We start from the raw sequence: 24952 nt of genomic DNA, 5'->3' as shown, positions 1-24952 counted from the left end.
TCAACGTTCAAAATGATATTGGAAGCAAGTATCTAATAATCACAAATGTTTAATTTTAACCCCACAGTGGAAGAATCCATTTTGTGATTTTGAAAATAAAAGTATATTAATATAACATAAAATAGCATAATATTCAATGTATTATACATATATCTGTTGTTGGACAAAAATTGCATTTCTGCATTATTTACGCGATGTCTTTTGAATTGTCCTTTGTCAGGGGAAAGAAGTGAGTGTAGTTACTATTACTAAGGAGACAGTGTTGGGAAGCTGAAAGGCCTGAAGGAAGATAAGTCACCTGGACTGGATCGACTGTACCCCAGAGTTTTAAAAGAGGTAGCTGAAGAGATTGTAGAGGCATCAGTAATGATCTTTCAAGAATCATTAGGTACTGGAATGGTTCCAGCGGATTGGAAAATTGCAAATATCACTCCACTCTCTTAGAAGGGAGGGAGGCAAAGAACAAGTAAATATAGGCTAGTATTCCAGACTCCAGCAACGACCATGGACACCTTCACAGCGATTGCGCAACCACCAACTGCGACTCCAGCCTTGAACTCCAGGCCGGGTCTTTATGTGCTGCTGTTGTGACTCCCGTCTCCCCTTCCCCCACCACCACTCCGCAGCACCGTCTTCCTCAGATCCCACCGTCAGCTCCTGGGCCCTCAGAGGCTCCATCTTCCTCTCACCCCAACCCTCCCCTCTCCACTGACACTACCAGCCTCCCCCCTCCCGCCTCTGATCCCAGCTCTCATCCGTGCCGGGTCTTTACCATCCCCTCCGACCTTCAACTGTCAGAGGCAGAACGCTCTGTTCTCAGTAAGGGCCTCACGTTTGTCCCCCTTCGCCCACACCTCAGCGAGTTCCGTGTTCGCCACAATGCGGAACTTTTCTTCCGCCGTCTCCGTCTCCGAGCCTACTTCTTTGGCAAGGACTCTTCCACCCCCACCGATGACCCCTTCTCCCGTCTTCAACCCTCCTCTTCTTCATGGACACCCCGCTCTGGTCTTCTGCCTGCTCTGGATCTCTTTATTGCTAACTGCCGACGGGACATCAACCGTCTCGACTTCACCGCACCTTGTCCCCATTCCAACCTCACTCCTTCGGAACGCTCTGCTGTCCACTCCCTCCGCACTAATCCTAACCTTATTATTAAACCCGCTGATAAGGGGGGTGCTGTTGTAGTCTGGCGTACTGACCTCTACCTTGCTGAGGCGCAGTGACAACTCGCGGATACCTCTTCTTATTTACCCCTCGATCGTGACCCCACTAAGGAGCACCAGGCCATTGTCTCCCACACCATCACCGACTTTATCCGCTCAGGGGATCTCCCATCCACTGCTACCAACCTTATAGTTCCCACACCCCGCACTTCCCGTTTCTACCTCCTACCCAAGATCCACAAACCTGCCTGTCCTGGCCGACCTATTGTCTCAGCTTGCTCCTGCCCCACCGAACTCGTTTCTGCATACCTCGACACGGTTTTATCCCCCCTTGTTCAATCCCTTCCGACCTATGTTCGTGACACTTCTCACGCTCTTAAACTTTTCGATGATTTTAAGTTCCCTGGTCCCCACCGCTTTATTTTCACCAGGGATGTCCAGTCCTTATATACTTCCATCCCCCATCAGGAAGGTCTCAAAGCTCTACGCTTCTTTTTGGATTCCAGACCTAATCAGTTCCCCTCTACCACCACTCTGCTCCGTCTAGCGGAATTAGTCCTTACTCTTAATAATTTCTCCTTTGGCTCCTCCCACTTCCTCCAAACTAAAGGTGTAGCTATGGGCACCCGTATGGGTCCTAGCTATGCCTGCCTTTTTGTTGGCTTTGTGGAACAATCTATGTTCCGTGCCTATTCTGGTATCTGTCCCCCACTTTTCCTTTGCTACATCGACGATTGCATTGGCGCTGCTTCCTGCACGCATGCAGAACTCGTTGACTTTATTAACTTTGCCTCCAACTTTCACCCTGCCCTCAAGTTTACCTGGTCCATTTCCGACACCTCCCTCCGCTTTCTAGATCTTTCTGTCTCTGTCTCTGGAGACAGCTTATCCACTGATGTCTACTATAAGCCTACTGACTCTCACAGCTATCTGGACTATTCCTCTTCTCACCCTGTCTCTTGCAAAAACGCCATCCCCTTCTCGCAATTCCTCCGTCTCTGCCGCATCTGCTCTCAGGATGAGGCTTTTCATTCTAGGACGAGGGAGATGTCTTCCTTTTTTAAAGAAAAGGGCTTCCCTTCCTCCACTATCAACTCTGCTCTTAAACGCATCTCCCCCATTTCACGTACATCTGCTCTCACTCCATCCTCCCGCCACCCCACTAGGAATAGGGTTCCCCTGGTCCTCACCTACCACTCCACCAGCCTCCGGGTCCAACATATTATTCTCCATAACTTCTGCCACCTCCAACGGGATCCCACCACTAAGCACATCTTTCCCTCCCCCCCCGCATTCCACAGGGATCGCTCCCTACACAACTCCCTTGTCCATTCGTCCCCCCCATCCCTCCCCACTGATCTCCCTCCTGGCACTTATCCATGTAAGCGGAACAAGTGCTACACATGCCCTTACACTTCCTCCCTTACCACCATTCAGGGCCCCAGACAGTCCTTCCAGGTGAGGCATCACTTCACCTGTGAGTCGACTGGGGTGATATACTGCGTCCGGTGCTCCCGATGTGGCCTTTTATATATTGGTGAGACCCAACGCAGACTGGGAGACCGCTTTGCTGAACATCTACGCTCTGTCCGCCAGAGAAAGCAGGATCTCCCAGTGGCCACATATTTTAATTCCACATCCCATTCCCATTCTGACATGTCTATCCACGGCCTCCTCTACTGTAAAGATGAAGACACACTCAGGTTGGAGGAACAACACCTTATATTCCGTCTGGGTAGCCTCCAACCTGATGGCATGAACATTGACTTCCCTAAATTCCGCTAGGCCCCACCTCCCCCTCGTACACCATCTGTTACTTATTTTTATGCACACATTCTTTCTCTCACTCTCCTTTTTCTCCCTCTGTCCCTCTGAATATACCTCTTGCCCATCCTCTGGGTCCCCCCCCCCTTGTCTTTCTTCCCGGACCTCCTGTCCCATGACCCTCTCGTATCCCCTTTTGCCTATCACCTGTCCAGCTCTTGGCTCTATCCCTCCCCCTCCTGTCTTCTCCTATCATTTTGGATCTCCCCCTCCCCCTCCAACTTTCAAATCCCTTACTCACTCTTCCTTCAGTTAGTCCTGACGAAGGGTCTCGGCCTGAAACGTCGACTGCACCTCTTCCTACTGATGCTGCTTGGCCTGCTGCGTTCACCAGCAACTTTGATGTGTGTTGCTAGTATTCCAGACTTCAATTGTTGGGAAGATGTTAGATCCATTACTAAGGATGAGGTCTCAGGGTACTTGAAGACACATGATAAAATAGGGTGAAGTCAACATGGTTTCCTTAAGGGGAAAAGCTTGCCTGACAAATCTATTGGAATTCTTTAAGGAAATAACAAGCAGGTCAGAAAAAGGAGAGTCAGTGGAGGATGTTTAGTTGGATTTACAGAAGGCATTTGACAAGAGCCACACATGAGGCTGCTAAACAAAATAGAAGCCCATGGTACTGCAGGAAAGAATCTAGCATGGATCGAAGACAGGCTGACAGGTAGGAGGCAAAGAGTGAAAATAAAAGGGGGCCTTTTCTGTTGATGACTAGTGGTGTTCCACAGGGAATGGTGTTGGGTACACTACTCTTCACGTTAAATGTTAAGGATCTGCATGACAGAATTGATAGCTTTGTACCCAAGTTTGTGGATGACACCAAGATAGATGACAAGGCTGGTAGCATTGAGAAAGCAGGATATCTGCAGAAGGATTTGGACAGATTAGAAGGAATAAGGCATAGGATATTTTCTAAATGGAGAGTGAATTCAGAAGTCAGAGGTGAAAAGGATATTGGAATCCTAGTGGAGGATTCTCTAATGGTTAACTTGCAGGTTGAGTCAATAGTAAGGAAGGTAAATGCAATGGTAGCGTTAATTTCAGGAGAATATAAGAGCAAGGATGTATAATGCTGAGGCATTATAAGGCAATGGCCAGACAGCATTGTGAGCAGACTTAGTCCTCATTTCTAAGAAAGAATAGGCTGACAATGGAGTGTGTCCAGAGGAGGTTCATGTGAATGATTATGGCAATGAAAGGGTAAATCTATGAGGAATGTTTGGTGGCTCCGGACCCATTTTCACTGGGGTATAGAAGAAAAGGGAGGAGGTCTCATTGAAATCTATTGGATATTGGAAGGCCTAGATAGAGTAGATATGGAGAGGATGTTTCCAATAGTGGGAGGGCATAGGACCAGAGGGCTCAGCCTCAGAATAGAAGGACATCTCTTTGGAACAAGATGAGGGGGTGTTTCTTTAGCCAGAGGGTGGGAAATCCATGGAATTCATTGCCAACGATGGATGTGCCATTGAGGTCATTGGGTATATTTAAAGCAGGGGTTAATATATTTTTGATCAGTAAAGGCATCAAAGGTTACGTGGAGAAGGCAGGAGGATGGGATTGAGAGGAAAAGTAAATCAGTCATGATGAAATGGCAGAGAAAGCTCAAAGGGTCAAATAGCCTCTCCTCGTCCTTATGGTCTCTGGTCTTGTGGAATTGGAATTCACGTTTGCTTTTTGTGTTGCCAATTAGGTGGCACTGTGACATTGTTTATCACCTTTGTTGCTCTGGTAACAGCAAAGGCACAGGCATTCACTATCATGCTCCTGGAAATTCAGGTTCAGGTTCAAGTTTAATTGTCACTCATCCAAGCACAATTATACAGCCAAATAAGGCAGTGGACTCATCCTCATCAATAGTGCTAAATGCATTGCATAACAATGTAAGCTCATTGTATTGTGTCGCTGTAAACGATTCCACTGTCTCCTAGACAACATCATCGGTTAAATGTCTAATAATGAAAGAAATAAACACTGGTTCTGGGATGATCTTCGAGAAGAGTGAGAGGTGATGTTAGTGAAATATGGAAGTCTGAGAGGTTGTTAGGATGGACACGGGAAAGATGATTTCCTTCTGGAGGTATCTAAAAGTAAGAGATATAATTTCTGAATCAGGAATTTTTTCATATTTCCATCTTAAATTGATCACCTCTTGTTCAAAAAATTATGCCTTCTTACTAGCTCCACCAGGAAAAACATCTTCTCAGCATCCATACTGATAATCTCCATCAGAATCTTAATGGGAATCTTTGAAATTCTCTACCCATAGGGATCTGTGGAGAGAGTCACTGAATTTACTGAAAACAAAGACTGACAGATACTAAATCTACAAGGGAGTGAGGGGGTGTAGGGAGAGAATAGCAAAGAGGTGCTGAGACCAGGTTTAGATCAGCTATAACCTTTTTAAGTGGTAAAGCAGGATCAAGAAGCGAACTAATTTCTGATTATGATTCTTATTTCTTATTTAAACTAGCCTGAATGCTAATTACAACCAATATAATAACATAGTTAAGCAAATAAAGAATTCTGTGATTACTTAAATTTCTGTGTTCTTCATCCAGTATATCGTAATATATAGCAGCTCCTTTAAAGTGTTACCTTTTGGTAATGATATCAGAGCACTAGGTAATTTACCACCTAATAACACACACAAAATGCTGGAGGAACTCAGCAGGCCAGGCAGCATCTATGGAAAAGAGTCGAAGTTTCAAGCCGACACCCTTCAGAAAGAAATCCAGGGCTGGAGAAGGGGGATTCTGATAGATGAGGACAGAAGGCCATGGAAGTAAGAAGAGGGAGGGAGGAGCACCAGAGGAGGCGATGGGCGGGCAAGGAGATAAGCTGAGAGAGGGAAAAGGCGATGTGGAATGGCGAAAGAGCAGCGGTGGGGGCAGGGGTGTGGAAACATTACTGGAGGTTCGAGAAATCCATGTTCATGCCATCAGGTAGGAGGCAACCCAGGTGGAAAATAAACTGTTGTTCCTCCAGCCTGAGTGTGGCCTCATCACGACAGTTGAGGAGGCCATGGATAGACATATTGGACTAGGAGTGCGAAGTGCAATTAAAATGGGTGGCCACTGGGTACTCCTTCACCATTTCCCCATCCCCTTTTCCCTCTCTCACCGTATCTCCTTGCCCACCCATCACCTCCATTTGGTGCTTTTCCCCCTTTTCTTTCTTCTATGGTCTTCTGTCCTCTGCTATCAGACTCCCCCTTCTTCAGCACTGTATCTCTTTCATCAGTTAACTTCCCTGCTCTTTACTTCATCTCTCCCGCTTCAGGTTTCACTATCACCTTGTGCTTCCACCTTTTAAATCTACTCCACAGCTTTTTTCTTCCAGTCCTGCCGAAGAGTCTTGGCCCGAAATGTCGACTGTACTCTTTTCCATTGATGTTGCCTGGCCTGCTGAGTTCCTCCAGCACTTTGCGTGTGCTGCTTGGATGTCCAGCATCTGCAGATTTTCTCTTGTTTGTGATTGGGTTACCACCTAATAATATACTATTCAGATAATAGCAGGTTCTGAGCAGTGCCTCAGAAAGTCAGCGACCAGTATTAAAATGCCTCCATTACCCCGGACATGCCCTCTTCTCATTGTTACCGTCAAGAAGGAGGTACCGAGGCCTGAAGGCACACACTCAGCAATTCAGGGACAACTTCTTCCCCTCTGCCATCCGATTCCTAAATGGACATTGAACCCATGAACACTACCTCACTTTTATTATTTCTGTTTTTGCACTGTTTTAAATTTAACTATTTAATATACGTATATATAGTTACAGTAATTGATTTACTGATTTATATATTCTTTATTTATTATGTATTGCATTGTATCGCTGGCGCTAAGCTAACAACTTTCACGACATATGCCAGTGATATTAAACTTGATTCTGATCTATAAGGTTCGTAAGCCCTCTAATTAACTGCATAGGAATTTTAACGAACTGAGGCTTAAGGTTCATCTTGGCCAATTGTACAAGGAGGTAATCGTGAATTGCTTCCCTGTTTTAATCTCCACATGATTTTCTTTTCCATGGTTACCATGGAAATAGTTGCCTGCTGTGTAGAATAGATTGTCAGTTTACAATCAAGGAAAACCAAAGGAAACTGCAGATACTGGAAATCTGAAATAAAAACAGAAAAAGCTGGAAATAGTCAGTAGGCCAGGCAATACTTGTAGAGTTAACTTTTTGTTCTGAAGACTCTCCACCAGAACTGGAGAAGACAGAAGTTGCAGAAGGAGAGAGATCTCTCCTCTGTTTGATCCTTCCCTTCTCTGCAATTTTAAGCCAATTAGTTTTCTCTTTTCCCATGTGAAAAAATGTTAATTCTATCTTCTGTTTACACAGACACTGAATATTTCCAGTATCTCTGTTTTTATTGTCTGTTCACGGTCATATGGCTTGGTGCCACCACCCGGGTTGAATTTTGCCCTGTTACTATCATAAAGTAGAACCACAGAAACGTGCTGCACAGAAATGGCTCCTTTTGGCCCACCTTGTTCACATCAACCATAATGCCCATCTATGCTAATCCCACTTGTCCGCATTAGGCCTGCATCCCCTTATGCCTTTCCTATGCAGATACCCATCCAAAGGTCTTTTAGCAGTTGTGATGTTGTAGTTGGATCTGTCTACTTCTCCTCCTTGGGCTGTTCCTAATATTTGTTATTAATATTCTTAGCAATATTTACATTGGCAAAGATTGTTGTCCTTCTCCTCAGTGTTTGCTTACCATTAAGATTTGACTAGGATTCTAATGGTGATAAGTGGAGCTCTGTTTCTGCAAATGAGTGGACATGCATGCTTTTGCTGTGCAAACTTAATTTAAGCAGAAGTGATAAAAGAAGATACTAACTTTACTTTGTATTATTGTCTTGCAGTCAGCAGCAAAGCTCCCATGGTCATCATAAAGTCAGCTCATGCTTTGCAACAATTTCCTCTCCCAGGGCTATCCACTCCTTGATGGTAAGCTTTGAGCCATTTGGGAGGAATAGATAGGTGGGTTGCTAGGAGCACCAAACAAGCCCTGCTCTGAAAGCACAAACAAGAGAAAATCTGCAGATGCTGGAAATCCAAAGAAACACACACAAAATGCTGCAGAAACTCAGCAGGCCAGGCAGCAAAAAGTGAGAAAAAAGTACAGTCGACACTTCCGGCCAAGACTCTTTTTTCCACAAATGTTGCTTGGCCTACTGACTTCCTCCAGCATTTTGTGTGTGTTGCCCTGCTCTGAAAGGGTAGGAAAGGAAATCCAGAATGCTTTAAATGAAATCAAATTAGATAGTGTAGATTGGTAGAATGTGCAATGATGGGATGAAATATCTTCTCATTTGCTGAGTGTTTCCCAGTGTTAGTTTTATTACCTGTTCATGGTGTTCTTTCTTTCTCTGTTCACTTGATTATCATTACCTACCATACACCTTTATCAATCAATATGGGGTCCCTTTTCTAATAGTCTTCTTTACATGTTTTTCTTCCGAAGTGCCAGTGATAATTTATCCTTTAAATTACTTTCTGCATCAATGTTTCTGAATGTCAGAAGAAGAGGTAGTGGTGCTAAAAATACAAAAGGCCTCCCAACTCTGAACTTCCGTGTCTTCACAAAAGCCTTCCAGGTCTGATGTTATGAGACCAGCTTTCTCCATGGCAGTGTGAGGGTTTTTTTTGCTGTGGTCTTTTGATGACTTATTTGTAAATTAGGAACAATGTTCTATTGTGCACCTGTGATCCACTAGACTAGAGTGTTGTGAAAGTTCAAAGTAAATGTTATTATCAAAGCACATACAGTATATGTAACTCACATACAACTGTGAGATTCATTTTCCTGCGGGCATATTCGGCAAATCTCTAGAACAGTAACTACAACGGGATCAATTGAAGATCAACTTTGATCAAATAATTAGTTAACAGGAAGATATTTCTTGAAGAAAGTAAGACAGCTTGATAAAATGGTTAAAAACAACACATGAAGTCTTGAGACACATCAACAGTAGAAGCATGGAGTATAAAAGTGAGGGAGCTGCCCTGAACATTAATAAAACATTGGTTTGTTGTATTGCTTTTATAATGGATTAGTCTGAAGAAAAGACATTACAGGGCTCAAGGAAAAAAGGATGAGATTAGGTTGTTTGACCAGAGGGCTGACACGGACATGAAGGACTGAGTGTTGTGTTCTTACCATTCTTCAATTTTCTTTGGAGTACGACAAGTGGCTCCTGATTGGTTTGCCTCAACTCTACCTTTCCATTTGATTTGCAAATCCCTTTTTCCGTCCTCTTGTGTCTATCCACCAAAGTCATAGTTCCTTCTACTGATGGGTTCAGAAAAACGCTCACCAGCTGGGCTCTTGAAATGAACTTGGCCGATTCCCGAGGAGAGTGCATCCCAAAAGATGCTGCATAGTCTGTCTCTCAGCACCACCGTAGATCTGGAGTCTTGTAGTCTAGTCCCACTTCACCATGTCTGCTCTTGAGTGGCTACCTTGCCTACAGTGGGATATTGCAGCAGGACTATTTCTTCTCCACCCCAAGAGGAAGCACCATCTCTTCGCTTTTAGTGAGTAAGGTCTGTGGTTACTCCGAGCTCAACTGGGTTCAGACAGTGACTGATATGGGCACTGTTCCACTTGATGCTTTTCTTATTACAGTATTCACTTCACAATCATATACTGTAGGGGGAGCCTAGGCTGTTATACTTTGGTAGAAGTTAATTAACATCATTGTTTACCTAACTGATGTGCTTGAGCTGCACTAATTCCTCTTCCTACAGTTCTGCTGCTAGACAATTGGTGGAAGATTAGTTTGTCAGTTGTGTAAACATTAGTAAGCAGGGGTGCTGAGACATGTGCTGGGCATTAGGGATGCAGGTACGGCAGAGTGATGGCAATGTTGGTGGAAATTGTTGTCTTACAAGTACAAGCAACAGCATTTTCCTCCATATTATTATTTGCTAATTTACCTGTGGTAATATTACTTTGTGTGTGAGCTATAGGTACTGTGTGGTGCGCTTTGGTCCGGAGGAACATTGTTTCATTTGGAAGTACACGTGTGAACGAAAATAAACTTCAACTTGAGCTTGTTTGATGTGATGGAGGTTGTTTTATAGATTACTGGACTTGCATTTCTACTGATGGTCCCTCATCATTTTGTAGAGTTTTGAAGCAAGATTTGATGACTAAGTGTTATTGAGAGACCAATAAAAGTAATGTCAGTGATGCTGTATTTTCCTCAAAGCTTACTTCAATATATTGAGTAGAGTTTACCATTAGGACAACCCGTGACTTGCATGGTTGAAAACCAGCATGCTCAGGGTTGAGTTAACTTCTTGGAATGGGTAAAATCAGAATCGGGATGGTGTAGTCTTAACATTTGTAAAGAAGGCAAAGCAATGAAAATAACTAAAGGATCTGAGGGATGCTTACCTCACTTCAAAATACGATGGCATGTATTTTTCTTCAAATCTTGGACCGCATCCGTTATTCCAATCTTGGAGTTGTTGATGGCTCGCTCCCCTGTGAAGTGGTCAATAAAACTGTTTCCTCGTTCTTGTATGTCCCTTTGCAGCTCCCTTTTCTGCTGCTTGTTTGGAGTTTTGCCATTTTTAAGCAGTTGGTCTGCCACCTGGCAATGTGGCTATGCTCTCTGTGGTTTATTGCTTTGTTTTTAATAACTAACCAAACTTTCTTGCAGATGTGTATCTTGTTTGTATTTTGCATTAGTTTCTCCCATAAAATCTCCTTCTGTCAGCCCAGCAGCAAGTTCTTCTCCCTTTGAAATAATCTTGCAAGAAGATCAGTTTTATTTGTGAATGGTGTCTGCTCTGAGTGTGTTCCCTTCTGCAGTTTGTTCCATGGCTTTGCGGAATTTTTTTCCCATGTTTACAAACTGTTTATTCCTAGATTGTTGGGTAAGGTTGGATGTCTATCGCTGATATGTCAATGTACATTGTGAAATTATGCCAACTTACCTTCTTGAAATTGAGACTTCTTTGGACCTGTTGTGTGTAATAGGATGGAACTATGCAGGTAGTAAGAACATGGGATTGGACCCATGAGCACTTTGCAGTTTAATGCTGACAAAGATCCCTTCAGAATTGTACCCTCATTTCTAATGTCCAATGTGGATGAACTTGGGAGATTTGAAGTAACAAATTAGGCTTACCTGATTGTTCTCACTCAAGTTTCTACCAATTCTACCACTCTGCAGTCATGACTGGGTGCCTAGCATAGCTCAAGTGCCATCTATAAATTTGCCAATGTTGTTGGCACAATGTCAGCTGGTGATGAGTAGGCATACCGGAGTGAGATAGATTGGTGGTGCAAGAACAGCCTTGCGCACAGCATCGGCAGATCAGGGAATTGATAGGGATGTAGGGAGAACACACACCAATCCTTATTGAGGGGTCAACAGTGGAAAGGGTGAACAGCTTCAAGTTCCTGTGACAACATCACAGAGAATCTACTCTGGGCCCACATACTAATGCAGTCACAATGAAGGCAATCAGCGACTATATGTCATTAGGAGTTTGAGGAGATTTGGTATGTCAACAAAGATCCAGGTGAATAGGTGCACTATTGCGAGCATTCTGACTGGTTGCATCACTGTCTGGTAGGGATGTGTTAATGCATGGAATTACATTCAGCCTCAGAGGGTTGTAGCATCAGCCACTATCATCACAGGCACAAGCCTCCCCAGCATCATGAAGACCTTCAAACGTGGTGACTCAAGAAGGCAGCATCCTTAATTAAGGATCCACCCAGGATATGCCCTCTTTTCATTACTACCATACTCCTGAAGACCCAAACTCAGCATTTTAGGAACAGCTTCTTCCCCTCTGCCATCAGCTTTCTGAGTGGGTGACGATCTCGTGACCACAACCTTACTATTCTTCTTCTGCATCATTTATTTATTTTTATTGTAACATAACAATTTATTATGCTTCCACTGTATTGCTGCCATAAAACAGCACATTTAGTAACATATTAGTGACAATATACCTGCCAATAAATCAGATTCTTAATTCTTCATCTTCATCAATAATGTGGTTCCTTCAATTACACTATTGGAGTCTCCACTGACAATCCTATTACTTCTGGATGTGCTCATTTGGTAGTTCATACGTTGATATCAGTGACTGTTCTCCGATTTTTACATTAATTGCCCGGCAGGAGGCTTACGCAGAATGTCCAGACCATGGATGTTGGAGCCTTCTTAGCTGCTGAATTTGCCTGGCAATACCATCTTCCTCGACTCTCCTGGTGTCCAGTAGCTATCTAGTCATGGAGTCTACAACTCAGGTTCTCACTATTATTCATTATTTACTTATTATTATTATTATTTTGTTTTTATTTTTGTATTTGCACAATTCGTCACCTTTTGCACACTGGTTGTTTCTCTGTCTTTGTGTGTAGTTTTTCATTGGTTCTATGGTTTTTCTTTGTATCTCTTGTGTCTGTGCAACTACATTTCAATTAAGTACAAGCATGCACGCAGGAGATGGCTTTAAATAGTGTATTCACATTGAAGTGAGAGATAGAGAGATCGTTAAGCATGTGTAGAGAACAGATCAATGTGCAAAGTTATCAGTCCACACATAGCGCTAAGGGGAGTCATTGCTCTAAAATAAATAAATCCATACATTACACTTCCTCCCCCTTTTGATTAATGTAACATAAAACTGCATATGTACAAAATATTCAATTTCCCTTTCACAAAACATATTCAAATAAACATGCTTTCTCAATAACGGTCCATAACTAACTTCACTGTACTAAAGATTCAGTCTTTTGGGTGGCGCCCTGTTTCTTTCAGGACAGCACCTCTGGACTTGTGGAGCACCATCAGGTTTGGCAAGTGTCTTGTCAAAAACAACGTTCTTGTAGCGCTTCTCGATCTGTGGAGTGGCATCAGGTTTGGCAGGTGTCGGGTCAAAGACAATGTTCTCGGTTTCCAGTGTCATGTTGCTGTCAGTGACATTATCCTCACTGAGAGGTAAGTCCGGTGACTGTAATGTGTCCGTCTTGTTGGATACAGTCAACTCAAGTGTGTTCTTCAGTTGAGCATTCAGTATCTGGTCCACATGACATCTCTATATCTGATCTCCAACATCTACCATATACATCAGTGGTCCAGTTCTTGTAGCTATCCTACCAGGTGTCCACTTCTCTTCTTGGTAATTAGAGCTAGGACTTCCTGTCCAGTCTCGAAGCTTCTTGCTACTTAACTTGGCAATTAGCTGAACTGTTTATTCTGCACTTCCCTTCGTAGATTTGACTTCAGGAGGTCTATGCGAGATCTCAGAATTCTGCTCATGAACAGCTGTTTCATCTGTTGTTGCACGAACAGAGTTCCAATACACAAAAAGGAAATTGTCCACCTTGTGCTGTAGCAAAATCTCCACAGCTTTAATGGACTTCTTGAAGATGTTGGATACACCTTTCAGCTAATCTATTTGTTACTGGGTGGTGAGGAGCTGACTTGAAATGTCTGATGCTATTTTTCCTCATGAACAGTCGAAATACTTCTGGCATGTATTGTGGTCCGTTGTCACTCAGAGTTTGTTCTGGTAAGCTGTTTATGATGAAGCTAGTCAAAGCAGAGACAGTCTTTGCTGAGGTGGTTGTCTTTATTTGCATGACCTCAGGCCACTTCGAACGAGCGTCCACAGCAATCGGAAACGTGGAGTTCATGAACGGCTCAGCAAAGTTAATATGTGCTCTTTGCCATGGTGAAGACGTCTACTCCCATGGGTGTAACAGTTCCTCTGGGGGTGCATTTGGATCCTTTTGGCATCCCAAACAGCTTTTGGCCAATTTTTCAAGCTGTTTATCTATGCTCGGCCACCACACGTAGCTCCATGTGAGACTCTTCATCTTGACTGTACCCAGGTGTCCTTCATGCAGGTTCCCTAACACTCTGGTGCACAGTTGAGAGGGAACCACAACACAAGATCCACACACCAGCGTTCTTTGACATACTTGGTCTTGTCTCACTGAGAACTCTGGAAACATAAGGTTACTGTGAGCTGTCCACCTTGCGTGGTGATGTCACAGACCTTTGACAATGGCAGGTCGTTCCTTGTTTCCCTTTGTATTTCGGAATTTGTTACCAGCAACTGGTCCACCAATGTGGAGTGGGACACTTCTCCTGGGTCACAGAATGAAGACTTTTCTTCTTTGATTGCCAACAGTGGAAGACATGATAAGCCATGGAAGCATTACTGTGTTGTTTGGTACCCTTAAACTCTATGTCATAAGAGTGGCTCTTAAGAACAGTGCCCAACATTGCAACTGGGTCAAGATGTCACTGGAATTTCCTTCCTGGGATTGAAAATAGACACAAGGGGCTGGTGATCTGTCACTAGAATAAACCTTTATCCATAGAAGTAGTGGTGGAACTTCTTTATTCCCCATACTAGACTAAGGGTTTCTTGGTCGATGTGTGTGTAGTTGCGCTCTGCGGTCACCAGTGATCTTGATGCAAATGCAATCATGCTCAGATCCATCTTTCATAGTTTGTGACAAAATAGCTCCTAAACCCATAGAGGAAACATAGCATACCAGTCTGATGGGCAGAGGTGGAACACAATGGGTGAGCAATTCACCTGATCTTATTAGTCCTCTTTGTTTCCTTGAATGCTCTTTCACATCTTCCTGACCGTTCCCTCTTTGCTCCTGCCTGTAACAGTGTGTTCAATGGGTGCAGTACTGTAGCAATGTTTGGGAGAAACTGGTGGTAATAGTTTACAAGGCCCAAGTGTGACCTGAGTTGTGACATATTTTCCAGTTTGGGTGCCTGTAACACTGCTTCAATCTTCTCTTGTGACTTATGTAAGCCCTGCTTGTCAATGACATGTCCACAATATGAGATTTCATTCTTTAAAAATACTCACATTTCTCTCTCTTTGTGTGCAGACCATACTCACTCAGCCTGGTAAGCACTTTACCAAGGTCCTGGAGGTGCTCTTTATTTATCACTCTTGCCAGTCATGATGATGCCATCAAGGTAACATTGTGTTCCTAGGATATCTTGGAGCACTTGTTCCATTGCTCTTTGCCAATCTGGGGCTGATGTGACACCAAAGACAAGATGATTATACTGGAACAGTCCTTTGTGAGTGTTGATTATGAGGAACTTCCTGCTTGACTCCTCCATCTCCATTTGCAAATAGGCTTGTGACAATTCATTTCTTGAAAACCTTTCCCCATCCGCCAAAGATGCAAAAATGTCTTCTATTCGTGGCAGGGGATACTGCACAGTACACAACACTGGGTTGATGCTCACTTCGAAATCCCCACATATGCGAATGGCTCTGGCCTTCCCTTTCTTGATCACCATGACAATGGGCATGGCCCAATCGCTCCACTCAACCCTGCAGAGAATTCTTGATGCCTCCAAGCTCTGAATTACAGCATCCACTTTAGGATGTAGTGCATAAGGCACTGGATACACCTTATGGAATCTTAGTGTTGCTTCTTCATCCAGTTCAATTCTGGCCTTCGTGCCTTTGAGTTTATCAGTACCCTTCCAATCTAGTTGGATTTTTCACATCCAGAATGTGCTGGCCCCCACTTTTCAATTCATAAAGCTCTAACTGCCATGCTTGGCCTCCTTAGATCACTTTCACTTCCATGTTGCCTTTGGGAATCACCTTTTTGTCTGTGTAGGTCTTTAGCATCATCGAGATCTTCTCTAATGGTAGCTTAAAAAACCGTCTGTTGTCATCAAACTTTGAAATTATAGAGAAATCTGACCCTGTATCCAGCTCCATTTTTAGTTTTACACCAGACACATATATTGTGATCCAGATGATTTTGTGACTTGCTTCAGTAATACTATGCAGTTGTAGGTATGACAGCTCACCTTTATCAGACTCTGTGTTGTCTGATTCCATTTCACATTCAGGCACTTTATGTATTTGCTTAGTTTTGTATTTGAAACTTTTCACTAGGTATTGTTTTTCTCTTTGTGCTTTTTGTCTGCCTTGCACACTCTATGTGACTTTGTGACACTTTCTGCAAAGTTTTTCTTTGAACCAACAGTCAATGGAAGGATTTTCCACTTTGATAACATTTTTGTTTTTTTTGCACCATCCAGGAACATTTAGTGCATTTCAATTCTAAACTCTTTTTCTATAGTTCTGCTGCATTGTTTGCTGCAGTTTCTAACGATATTGCAATGATTATTGCCTGTTCTAAGGTTAGGCCTCTTTTGAGTGCTTTGATTATGAATGCCACATACAAGTCTGTTCCTTAATGTATCAGAGAGTCCATCTCTAAAGTCACAGTGCTTAGAAAGTTTGTGCAGTTCTGCAATGTATTCAGAAATGCTTTCATCCTTTGACTAGCTCCTCTTGTGAAATCTAAATCTTTCAGCAATTGCCAACAGTTTAGGGCTGAAGTGATTTTGTAAAGTGGCAACAATTTCGTTCGAACATCTTGCTTACTGGCTTTTCAGGAGTTCCTATGTTGTGTAAGAGTCTCTACGTTTTAGCACCCATTAACCTAAGTAATGTGGATACCTTTTTTTCATCCATGTCATTTGCCTTAGAATACAGTTCAACCCCCCCCCCCATATACAACTCCCAACCTTCATTAGTACTATCAAATTCATCAACTTTCCTGACTGAAGCTATCGCCATGTTACTTTCACTTTAATTTTACTAGTTGTGCGCCGTTCACTGTGTTCTATGCAGTTACTCACTCATCCCTTTGTTAGCGTCCGTGATGGTCTCCTCCGTACTGCTTAACTCTTTCCTGTCTCACTGTCTTGTCCTGTAATCGTACTGTAACTGTTGGTGCAGTTGGTGAGATTCTCTAACATTCAGGTTCGTACTCATTGCCAATTTGTTGTGTCTATGCAACTATGCATCAATTAAAATAAAACTACACATGTGGGAGATGGCTTTAACTGGTGTATTCACATTGCAGTGAGAGAGAGATCAATATACGTGCGTAGACAACAGATCAATAGAACTTGGAACATAGAATCATAGAAATCAACAGCACATTACAGGCCCTTCAGCCCACAGTGTTGTGCCAACCATGTAACCTACTCTAGAAACTGCCTAGGATTTCCCTACTGCATAGCCCTCTAGTTTTCTAAGTTCCATGTACCTGTCTAAGAGTCTCTTAAAAGACCCTATTGTATCCACCTCCACCACCATCCCTGGCAGAGCATTCCATGCACCCTCCACTCCCTGTGTGAAAAACTTACCCCTGACATCCCCTCGGTATCTACCTCCAAGCATCTTAAAACGATGCTCCTTTGTGTTAGCAATTTCAGCCCTGGGAAAAAGCCTTTGGCTATCCACACGATCAATGCCTCTCATCATCTTATATCACCTCTCATCATCTTATACACCTCTCATCCTCCATCGCTCTGAGGAGAAAAGGCCAAGTTCACTCAACCTATTCTCATAAGGCACACTCTCCAATCCAGGCAACACTCTTGTAAATCTCCTCTGCACTCTTTCTGTAGTCATACTTTATATTTTATTGTCGCCAAACAATTCACTCTAGAATGTACAATCATCACAGCGATATTTGATTCTGCACTTCCTGCTCCCTGGATTACAAATATTAAATATTAAAAATAGTAAAAATCAATAAATATCAAAAATTTAAATTATAAATCATAAATAGAAAATAGAAAAATGGAAAGTAAGGTAGTGCAAAAAAACCGAGAGGCAGGTCCGGATATTTGGAGGGTACGGCCCAGATCCGGGTCAGGATCCGTTCAGCAGTCTTATCACAGTTGGAAAGAAGCTGTTCCTAAATCTGGCCGTACGAGTCTTCAAGCTCCTGAGCCTTCTCCCGGAGGGAAGAGGGACGAAGAGTTTGTTGGCTGGGTGGGTCATGTCCTTGATTATCCTGGCAGCACTGCTCCGACAGTGTGCGGTGTAAAGTGAGTTCACGGATAGAAGATTGGTTTGTGTGATGTGCTGCGCCATGTTCACGATCTTCTGCAGCTTCTTACGGTCTTGAACAGGACAACTTCCATAACAGGTTGTGATGTACCCTAGAAGAATGCTTTCTACGGTGCATCTATAAAAATTAGTGAGGGTTTTAGGGGACAGGCCAAATTTCTTTAGTTTTCTCAGGAAGTAAAGGTGCTGGTGGGCCTTCTTGGCAGTGAACTCTGCTTGGTTGGACCAAGTCAGGTCATTTGTGATATTGGCCCCAAGGAACTTAAAGCTTTTGACCTGTTCCACTTGCGCACCACCGATGTAAATTGGGTCGTGCGGTCCGCTACTCCTTCTGAAGTCAACAACCAATTCCTTCATCTTGCTGACGTTGAGGGATAGGTTATTGTCTTCGCACCATGCCACCAGGTTCTTAATTTCCTCTCTGTACTCAAACTCATCATTGCCCGAGATACGGCCTACAATTGTTGTGTCATCAGCAAACTTATATATTGAGTTTGATGGAAACTTGGCTACACAATCATGGGTGTACAGTGAGTACAGCAGGGGGGCTGAGTACACAGCCTTGTGGGGCACCGATGCTCAGAGTAAATGTAGAAGAGAGCTTGTCCCCTATTTTTACAGCCTGGGTCCTGTCTGTGAGGAAGTTGAAGATCCAGCTGCAGATCTGAGTGCTAAGGCCCAGGTTCCGGAGCTTAGGAATCAGTTTATTTGGAATGATGGTATTAAAGGCAGAGCTGTAGTCAATGAAAAGGAGCCCTACGTATGTGTCTTTATTCTCCAGGTGTTCTAAGGAGGAATGCAGGGCCAGAGAGATGGCATCTGCCGTTGATCTGTTGCTCCGGTAGGCGAATTGCAAAGCGTCGAGGTTGACCGGTAGGCCGTGGTTGATGTGTGCCATAACCAATCTCTCGAAGCACTTCATAGCAATTGATGTCAGAGCCACAGGTTGATAGTCATTCAGGCATGCCACCTTGCTCTTCTTCGGCACTGGGATTATCGTTGCCTTCTTAAAACACGAGGGGATCTTAGACTGAAGCGAGGAGCAGTTGAAGATGTCAGCAAACACTCCAGCTAGCTCGCTTGCACAGGCCCGGAGAACCCATCCTGGGACGCCATCTGGGCCCGTTGCCTTCCTTGGATTTATCTTCAGGAAGGCCCTTCTAACGTCCTCCTCGGTGATGATGAATCTCGATGACACCAGGTCCGGTTCATCCGGAGGGAGCGGGACGCTCCTCTTCTGTTCGAATCTTGCGTAGAGTACGTTAAGTTCGTCAGGAAGAGAAGAGCCACAGTTATTGATATTCCCAGCCTTTTCTTTGTGCCCAGTGATCTCATTTAGACCCTGCCATAGTCTACTGGCATCCCTCTGGTTAGCCTGGGCTTCCAACTTGGCTCGATATTGCCTCCTGGCCCCCTTAATGGCTTTCCGGAGTTCATGCCTGGATTCCGTGTAGCGACTGGTATCCCCGCACCTAAAAGCCACAGCTCTCGCCTTTAAAAGGGACTTGACCTCATAATTCATCCAAGGTTTCTGGTTAGGGAATACCCGGATTGTCTTGCGAGACACACAGTCCTCCGTGCATTTCCAAATAAAGTCCGTGATAGCTGAGGCATACTCATCGAGGTTAGCTGCCGAATCCTTGAATTCGAAGAAGGAAGTCTGAGAATTGGAGCGGGAGTGCGGAGGAAGCCATTTTTGAATTTTTTGTTTTTTTTCCATCGGCGTTCAGAGAGGTGGGACTGCGCAGGCGTGTGACGTCGGGCAGTGAAGCACGGAAGATTTAAAAGGAACACAGCCTCATACAGCCGGCAGCGTAGTTTGCGGGCTGCGGAGTAAGCTGGGAGCAGAGTGAAGGCTTAAGGGCTTCGGCTCAACGGGCTTAGGTGGAAACGGGTGAGGCGAGGAAGGTTTGGCATTCATTTTTTGTTGTTATTTGAGGAGAGGGGCAGTATGAGTGTGAGGGCAGTTTGTTGTTCTCGGTGTCGGATGTGGGAGGCCCTGGAGTCTCCAAGCCTCCCGGACGTCCACATCTGCACCAGGTGCGCTGAGATGCAGCTCCTAAGGGACCGCGTTAGGGAACTGGAGCTGCAGCTCGATGACCTTCGTCTGATCAGGGAGAGAGAGGAGTTGATAGAAAGGAGTTGCAGGCAGGTGGTCACACTGGGGCCACGGGAGGCAGACCAGTGGGTCACGGTTAGGAGGGGGAAGGGGAAGAGTCAGGTAATAGAGAGTACCCCGGTGGCTGTGCCCCTTGACAATAGGTACTCCTGTTTGAGTACTGTAGCGGGGGACAGCTTACCTGGGGGAAGCGACAGTAGCCGTGCCTCCGGCACAGAGTCCGGCCCTGTAGCTCAGAAGGGTAGGGAAAGGAAGAGGAGGGCAGTAGTAATAGGGGACTCGATAGTAAGGGGGTCAGATAGGCGATTCTGTGGACGCAGTCCAGAGTCCCGGATGGTAGTTTGCCTCCCTGGTGCCAGGGTCCGGGATATTTCTGATGGTGTCCAAGATATCCTGAAGTGGGAGGGTGAGGAGCCAGACGTCGTGGTACATATAGGTACCAATGACATAGGTAGGAAAAGGGAAGAGGTCCTGAAAGGAGAATATAGGGAGTTAGGAAGGGAGTTGAGAAAAAAGACCGCAAAGGTAGTAATCTCGGGATTACTGCCTGTGCCACATGACAGTGAGAGTAGGAATGCAATGAGGTGGAGGATAAATGCGTGGCTGAGGGATTGGAGCAGGGGGCAGGGATTCAAGTTTTTGGATCATTGGGACCTCTTTTGGCACGGGTGCGACCTGTACAAAAAGGACCAGTTACACTTGAATCCGAGGGGGACAAATATCCTGGCAGGGAGATTTGCGAGGGCTACTGAGGTGAGTTTAAACTAGAATGGGTTGTGGGGTGGGAATCAAATTAAAGGGACGAGGAGAGAGGAGGTTAGTTCACAACAGGGGGATGGGAACAAGTGCAGAGCGACAGAGGGGTGTAAAATGAGGGTAGAAGCAAAAAGTAGTAAGGTGAAAAGTAAAAGTGGCAGGCCGGCAAATCCAGGGCAAAAATCTAAAAGGGCCACTTTTCAACATAATTGTATTAGGGCTAAGAGTGTTGTAAAAGCAAGCCTGAAGGCTTTGTGTGTCAATGCAAGGAGCATTCATAACAAGGTGGATGAATTAAAAGTGCAGATTGTTATTAATGAATATGATATAGTTGAGATCACAGAGACATGGCTCCAGGGTGACCAAGGATGGGAGCTCAACATTCAGGGATATTCAATATTCGGGAGGGATAGACATGAAAGAAAAGGAGGTAGAGAGGAGATTAACGCAATAGAAAGGAAGGACATTAGCTGGGAGGATGTGGAATCGATATGGGTAGAGCTGCGTAACACTAAGGGGCAGAAGTCGCTGGTGGGAGTTGTGTACAGGCCACCTAACAGTAGTAGTGAGGTTGGAGATGGTATTAAACAGGAAATTAGAAATGTGTGCAATAAAGGAACAGCAGTTATAATGGGTGACTTCAATCTACATGTAGATTGGGTGAACCAAATTGGTAAGGGTGCTGAGGAAAAGGATTTCTTGGAATGTATGCGGGATGGTTTTTTGAACCAACATGTCGAGGAACCAACTAGAGAGCAGGCTATTCTAGATTGGGTATTGAGCACTGAGGAAGGGTTAATTAGCAATCTTGTCGTGAGAGGCCCCTTGGGTAAGAGTGACCATAATATGGTGGAATTCTTCAGCAAGATGGAGAGTGACCTAGTTAATTCAGAAACAAAGGTTCTGAACTTAAAGAAGGGCAACTTTGAAGGTATGAGATGTGAATTAGCTAAGATAGACTGGCAAATGACACTTAAAGGGTTGACGGTGGATATGCAATGGCAAGCATTTAAAGATCTCATGGATGAACTACAATAATTGTTCATCCCAGTTTGGCAAAAGAATAAATCAAGGAAGGTAGTGCACTCGTGGCTGACAAGGGAAATTAGGGATAGTATCAATTCCAAAGAAGAAACATACAAATTAGCCAGAAAAAGAGGCTCACCTGAGCACTGGGAGAAATTCAGAGTCCAGCAGAGGAGGACAAAGGGCTTAATGAGGAAGGGGGAAAAAGATTATGAGAGAAAACTGGTAGGGAACATAAAAACTGACTGTAAAAGCTTTTGTAGATATGTGAAAAGAAAAAGATTGGTTAAGACAAATGTAGGTCCCCTACAGACAGAAACAGGTGAATTGATTATGGGGAGCAAGGACATGGCAGACCAATTGAATAACTACTTTGGTTCTGTCTTCACTAAGGAGGACATAAATAATCTTCTGGAAATAGTAGGGGACAGAGGGTCCAGTGAGATGGAGGAACTGAGGGAAATACATGTTAGTAGGGAGGTGGTGTTAGGTAAATTGAAGGGATTAAAGGCAGATAAATCCCCAGGGCCAGATGGTCTGCATCCCAGAATGCTTAAGGAAGTAGCCCAAGAAATAGTGGATGCATTAGTGATAATTTTTCAAAACTCTTTAGATTCTGGACTAGTTCCTGAGGATTGGAGGGTGGCTAATGTAACCCCGCTTTTTAAAAAAGGAGGGAGAGAGAAACCGGGGAATTATAGACCGGTTAGCCTAACATTGGTGGTGGGGAAAATGCTAGAGTCAGTTATCAAAGATGTGAAACAGCACATTTGGAAAGCGGTGAAATCATCAGACAAAGTCAGCATGGATTTGTGAAAGGAAAATCATGTCTGATGAATCTCATAGAATTTTTTGAGGATGTAACTAGTAGAGTGGATGGGGGGAACCAGTGGATGTGGTATATTTGGATTTTCAAAAGGCTTTTGACAAGGTCCCACACAGGAGATTAGTGTGCAAACTTAAAGCACACGGTATTGGGGGTAAGGTATTGATGTGGATAGAGAATTGGTTGGCAGACAGGAAGCAAAGAGTGGGAATAAACGGGACCTTTTCAGAATGGCAGGCAGTGACTAGTGGGGTACCGCAAGGCTCAGTGCTGGGACCCCAGTTGTTTACAATATATATTAATGACTTGGATGAGGGAATTAAATGCAGCATTTCCAAGTTTGCGGATGACACGAAGCTAGGTGGCAGTGTTAGCTGTGAGGAGGATGCTAAGAGGATGCAGGGTGACTTGGATAGGTTAGGTGAGTGGGCAAATTCATGGCAGATGCAATTTAATGTGGATAAATGTGAGGTTATCCACTTTGGTGGCAAAAACAGGAAAACGGATTATTATCTGAATGGTGGCCGATTAGGAAAAGGGGAGGTGCAATGAGACCTGGGTGTCATTATACACCAGTCATTGAAAGTGGGCATGCAGGTACAGCAGGCGGTGAAAAAGGCGAATGGTATGCTGGCATTCATAGCAAGAGGACTTGAGTACAGGAGCAGGGAGGTACTACTGCAGTTGTACAAGGCCTTGGTGAGACCCCACCTGGAGTATTGTTTGCAGTTTTTGTCCCCTAATCTGAGGAAAGACATCCTTGCCATAGAGGGAGTATAAAGAAGGTTCACCAGATTGATTTCTGGGATGGCAGGACTTTCATATGATGAAAGACTGGATCGATTAGGCTCATACTCATTAGAATTTAGAAGATTGAGGGGGGATCTTATTGAAATGTATAAAATCCTAAAGGGATTGGACAGGCTAGATGCAGGAAGATTGTTCCCGATGTTGGGGAAGTCCAGAACGAGGGGTTACAGTTTGAGGATAAAGGGGAAGCCTTTTAGGACTGAGATTAGGAAAAACTTCTTCACACAGAGAGTGGTGAATCTGTGGAATTCTCTGCCACAGGAAACAGTTGAGGCCAGTTCATTGGCTATATTTAAGAGGGAGTTAGATATGGCCCTTGTGGCCAAAGGGATCGGGGGTATGGAGGGAAGACTGGTACAGGGTTCTGAGTTGGATGATCAGCCATGATCATACTGAATGGCGGTGCAGGCTCGAAGGGCTGAATGGCCTACTCCTGCACCTATTTTCTATGTTTCTATGTTACTAACCAGTCCACTGATTCAAAGCAGTCACAGAGGACCTCATCCGTTTCCTCCATCCAATGCGACACTACTTTTGACACTGTGACCTCCCACTTCAGTTTCTGTTTGTAAGCTGGGAGGAGGAGTACGGCCTGATGGTCCGATTTTCCGAAACGAGGTTGTGGCACGGAACGGTAGGCATCCTTGACTGCTGTGTAGCCGTGGTTCAACTATATTTGGGCCTTTAGTGGGGCAGGAGACATGTTGGTATAACTTTGGGAGTGCCTTTCTGAGGTTGGCCTGGTTAAAGTCCCCAGCTGTAATGAGCAAAGTCTCCAGATACCTGGTCTCAAGTCCACTGATGTTGGCATACAGTATATTCAGAGCACACTCCACGTCCGCTTGGGGGGGAATGTAGACCGCTGTCAGTATGACCGAGATGAATTCCCGTGGCAGATAGTAGGGACAACATTTCACCAACAGGTGTTCCAGGTCCGGGCTGCAGGAGCTTGTCAGTGTCACTGTGTCCGAGCACCACGCAGTGTTGATCAGTAGGCAGACACCACCTCCCCTCGTCTTGCCCGAAAATGCCGTGCGGTTCATCTGATGGATCGAAAATCCCTCCGGTCGGATGGCACAGTCGGGGGTGGCAGGGGAGAGCCAGGTTTCCATGAAACAGAATACACAGCAATTCTGCATCTCCCTGCAGTAGGTGAGTCTCCCTTTAAGATCATACACCTTGTTCTCTATGGCTTGCGCATTGGTTAGTAGGATGGTGGGCACAGGGACCCTGAAGCCCCTCAGCTTCAATCTGACCAGCAGCCCAACTCTTTTTCCATGCTTCCTTGGTAAATAGTGCATCTTTCCAGGTTTCCATCGGTGCAGTGTGTTGTTGTCAGCTCTTTGAGGTTGGTGGATGCATCCCGCGGGGATTGATTAGCTGGTTGTGTCGTTGGACGCTCCGGGTTGGGCCGAGTAACGGGTGAGGCTCCTCTGCCACTTCCAGCTGCCGGGAGCTCGGGCTGTCGATTGGGTCAAGCCCCGAAGCCGACACTTAAT

At 44.6% G+C, this 24952-nt stretch overlaps 1 protein-coding gene across 3 annotated transcripts in view; it reads left to right on the top strand.

Annotated features, from left to right (window-relative positions):
• LOC134355559 (tetraspanin-18-like) overlaps positions 1–24952 on the top strand; it is a 167894-nt gene that overhangs the window by 46884 nt on the left and 96058 nt on the right. For 2 of the 3 annotated variants that reach the window (XM_063065596.1, XM_063065595.1), the window contains exon 2: positions 7872–7956. The exons of the other annotated variant lie outside the window; for it this stretch is intronic. In XM_063065596.1, the coding sequence (XP_062921666.1) occupies positions 7911–7956 (46 nt within the window). In that variant the 5' untranslated portion in view covers positions 7872–7910. The remainder of the gene's footprint in view (positions 1–7871; positions 7957–24952) is intronic. 3 annotated transcript variants of the gene reach the window in all.

This window comes from Mobula hypostoma, chromosome 13 (assembly GCF_963921235.1).
Source record: "Mobula hypostoma chromosome 13, sMobHyp1.1, whole genome shotgun sequence".
Taxonomy (NCBI): domain Eukaryota; kingdom Metazoa; phylum Chordata; class Chondrichthyes; order Myliobatiformes; family Myliobatidae; genus Mobula; species Mobula hypostoma.
The sequence above is the reverse complement of the archived record's forward strand: the minus strand, read 5'-3'. Positions and strand labels throughout refer to the sequence as shown.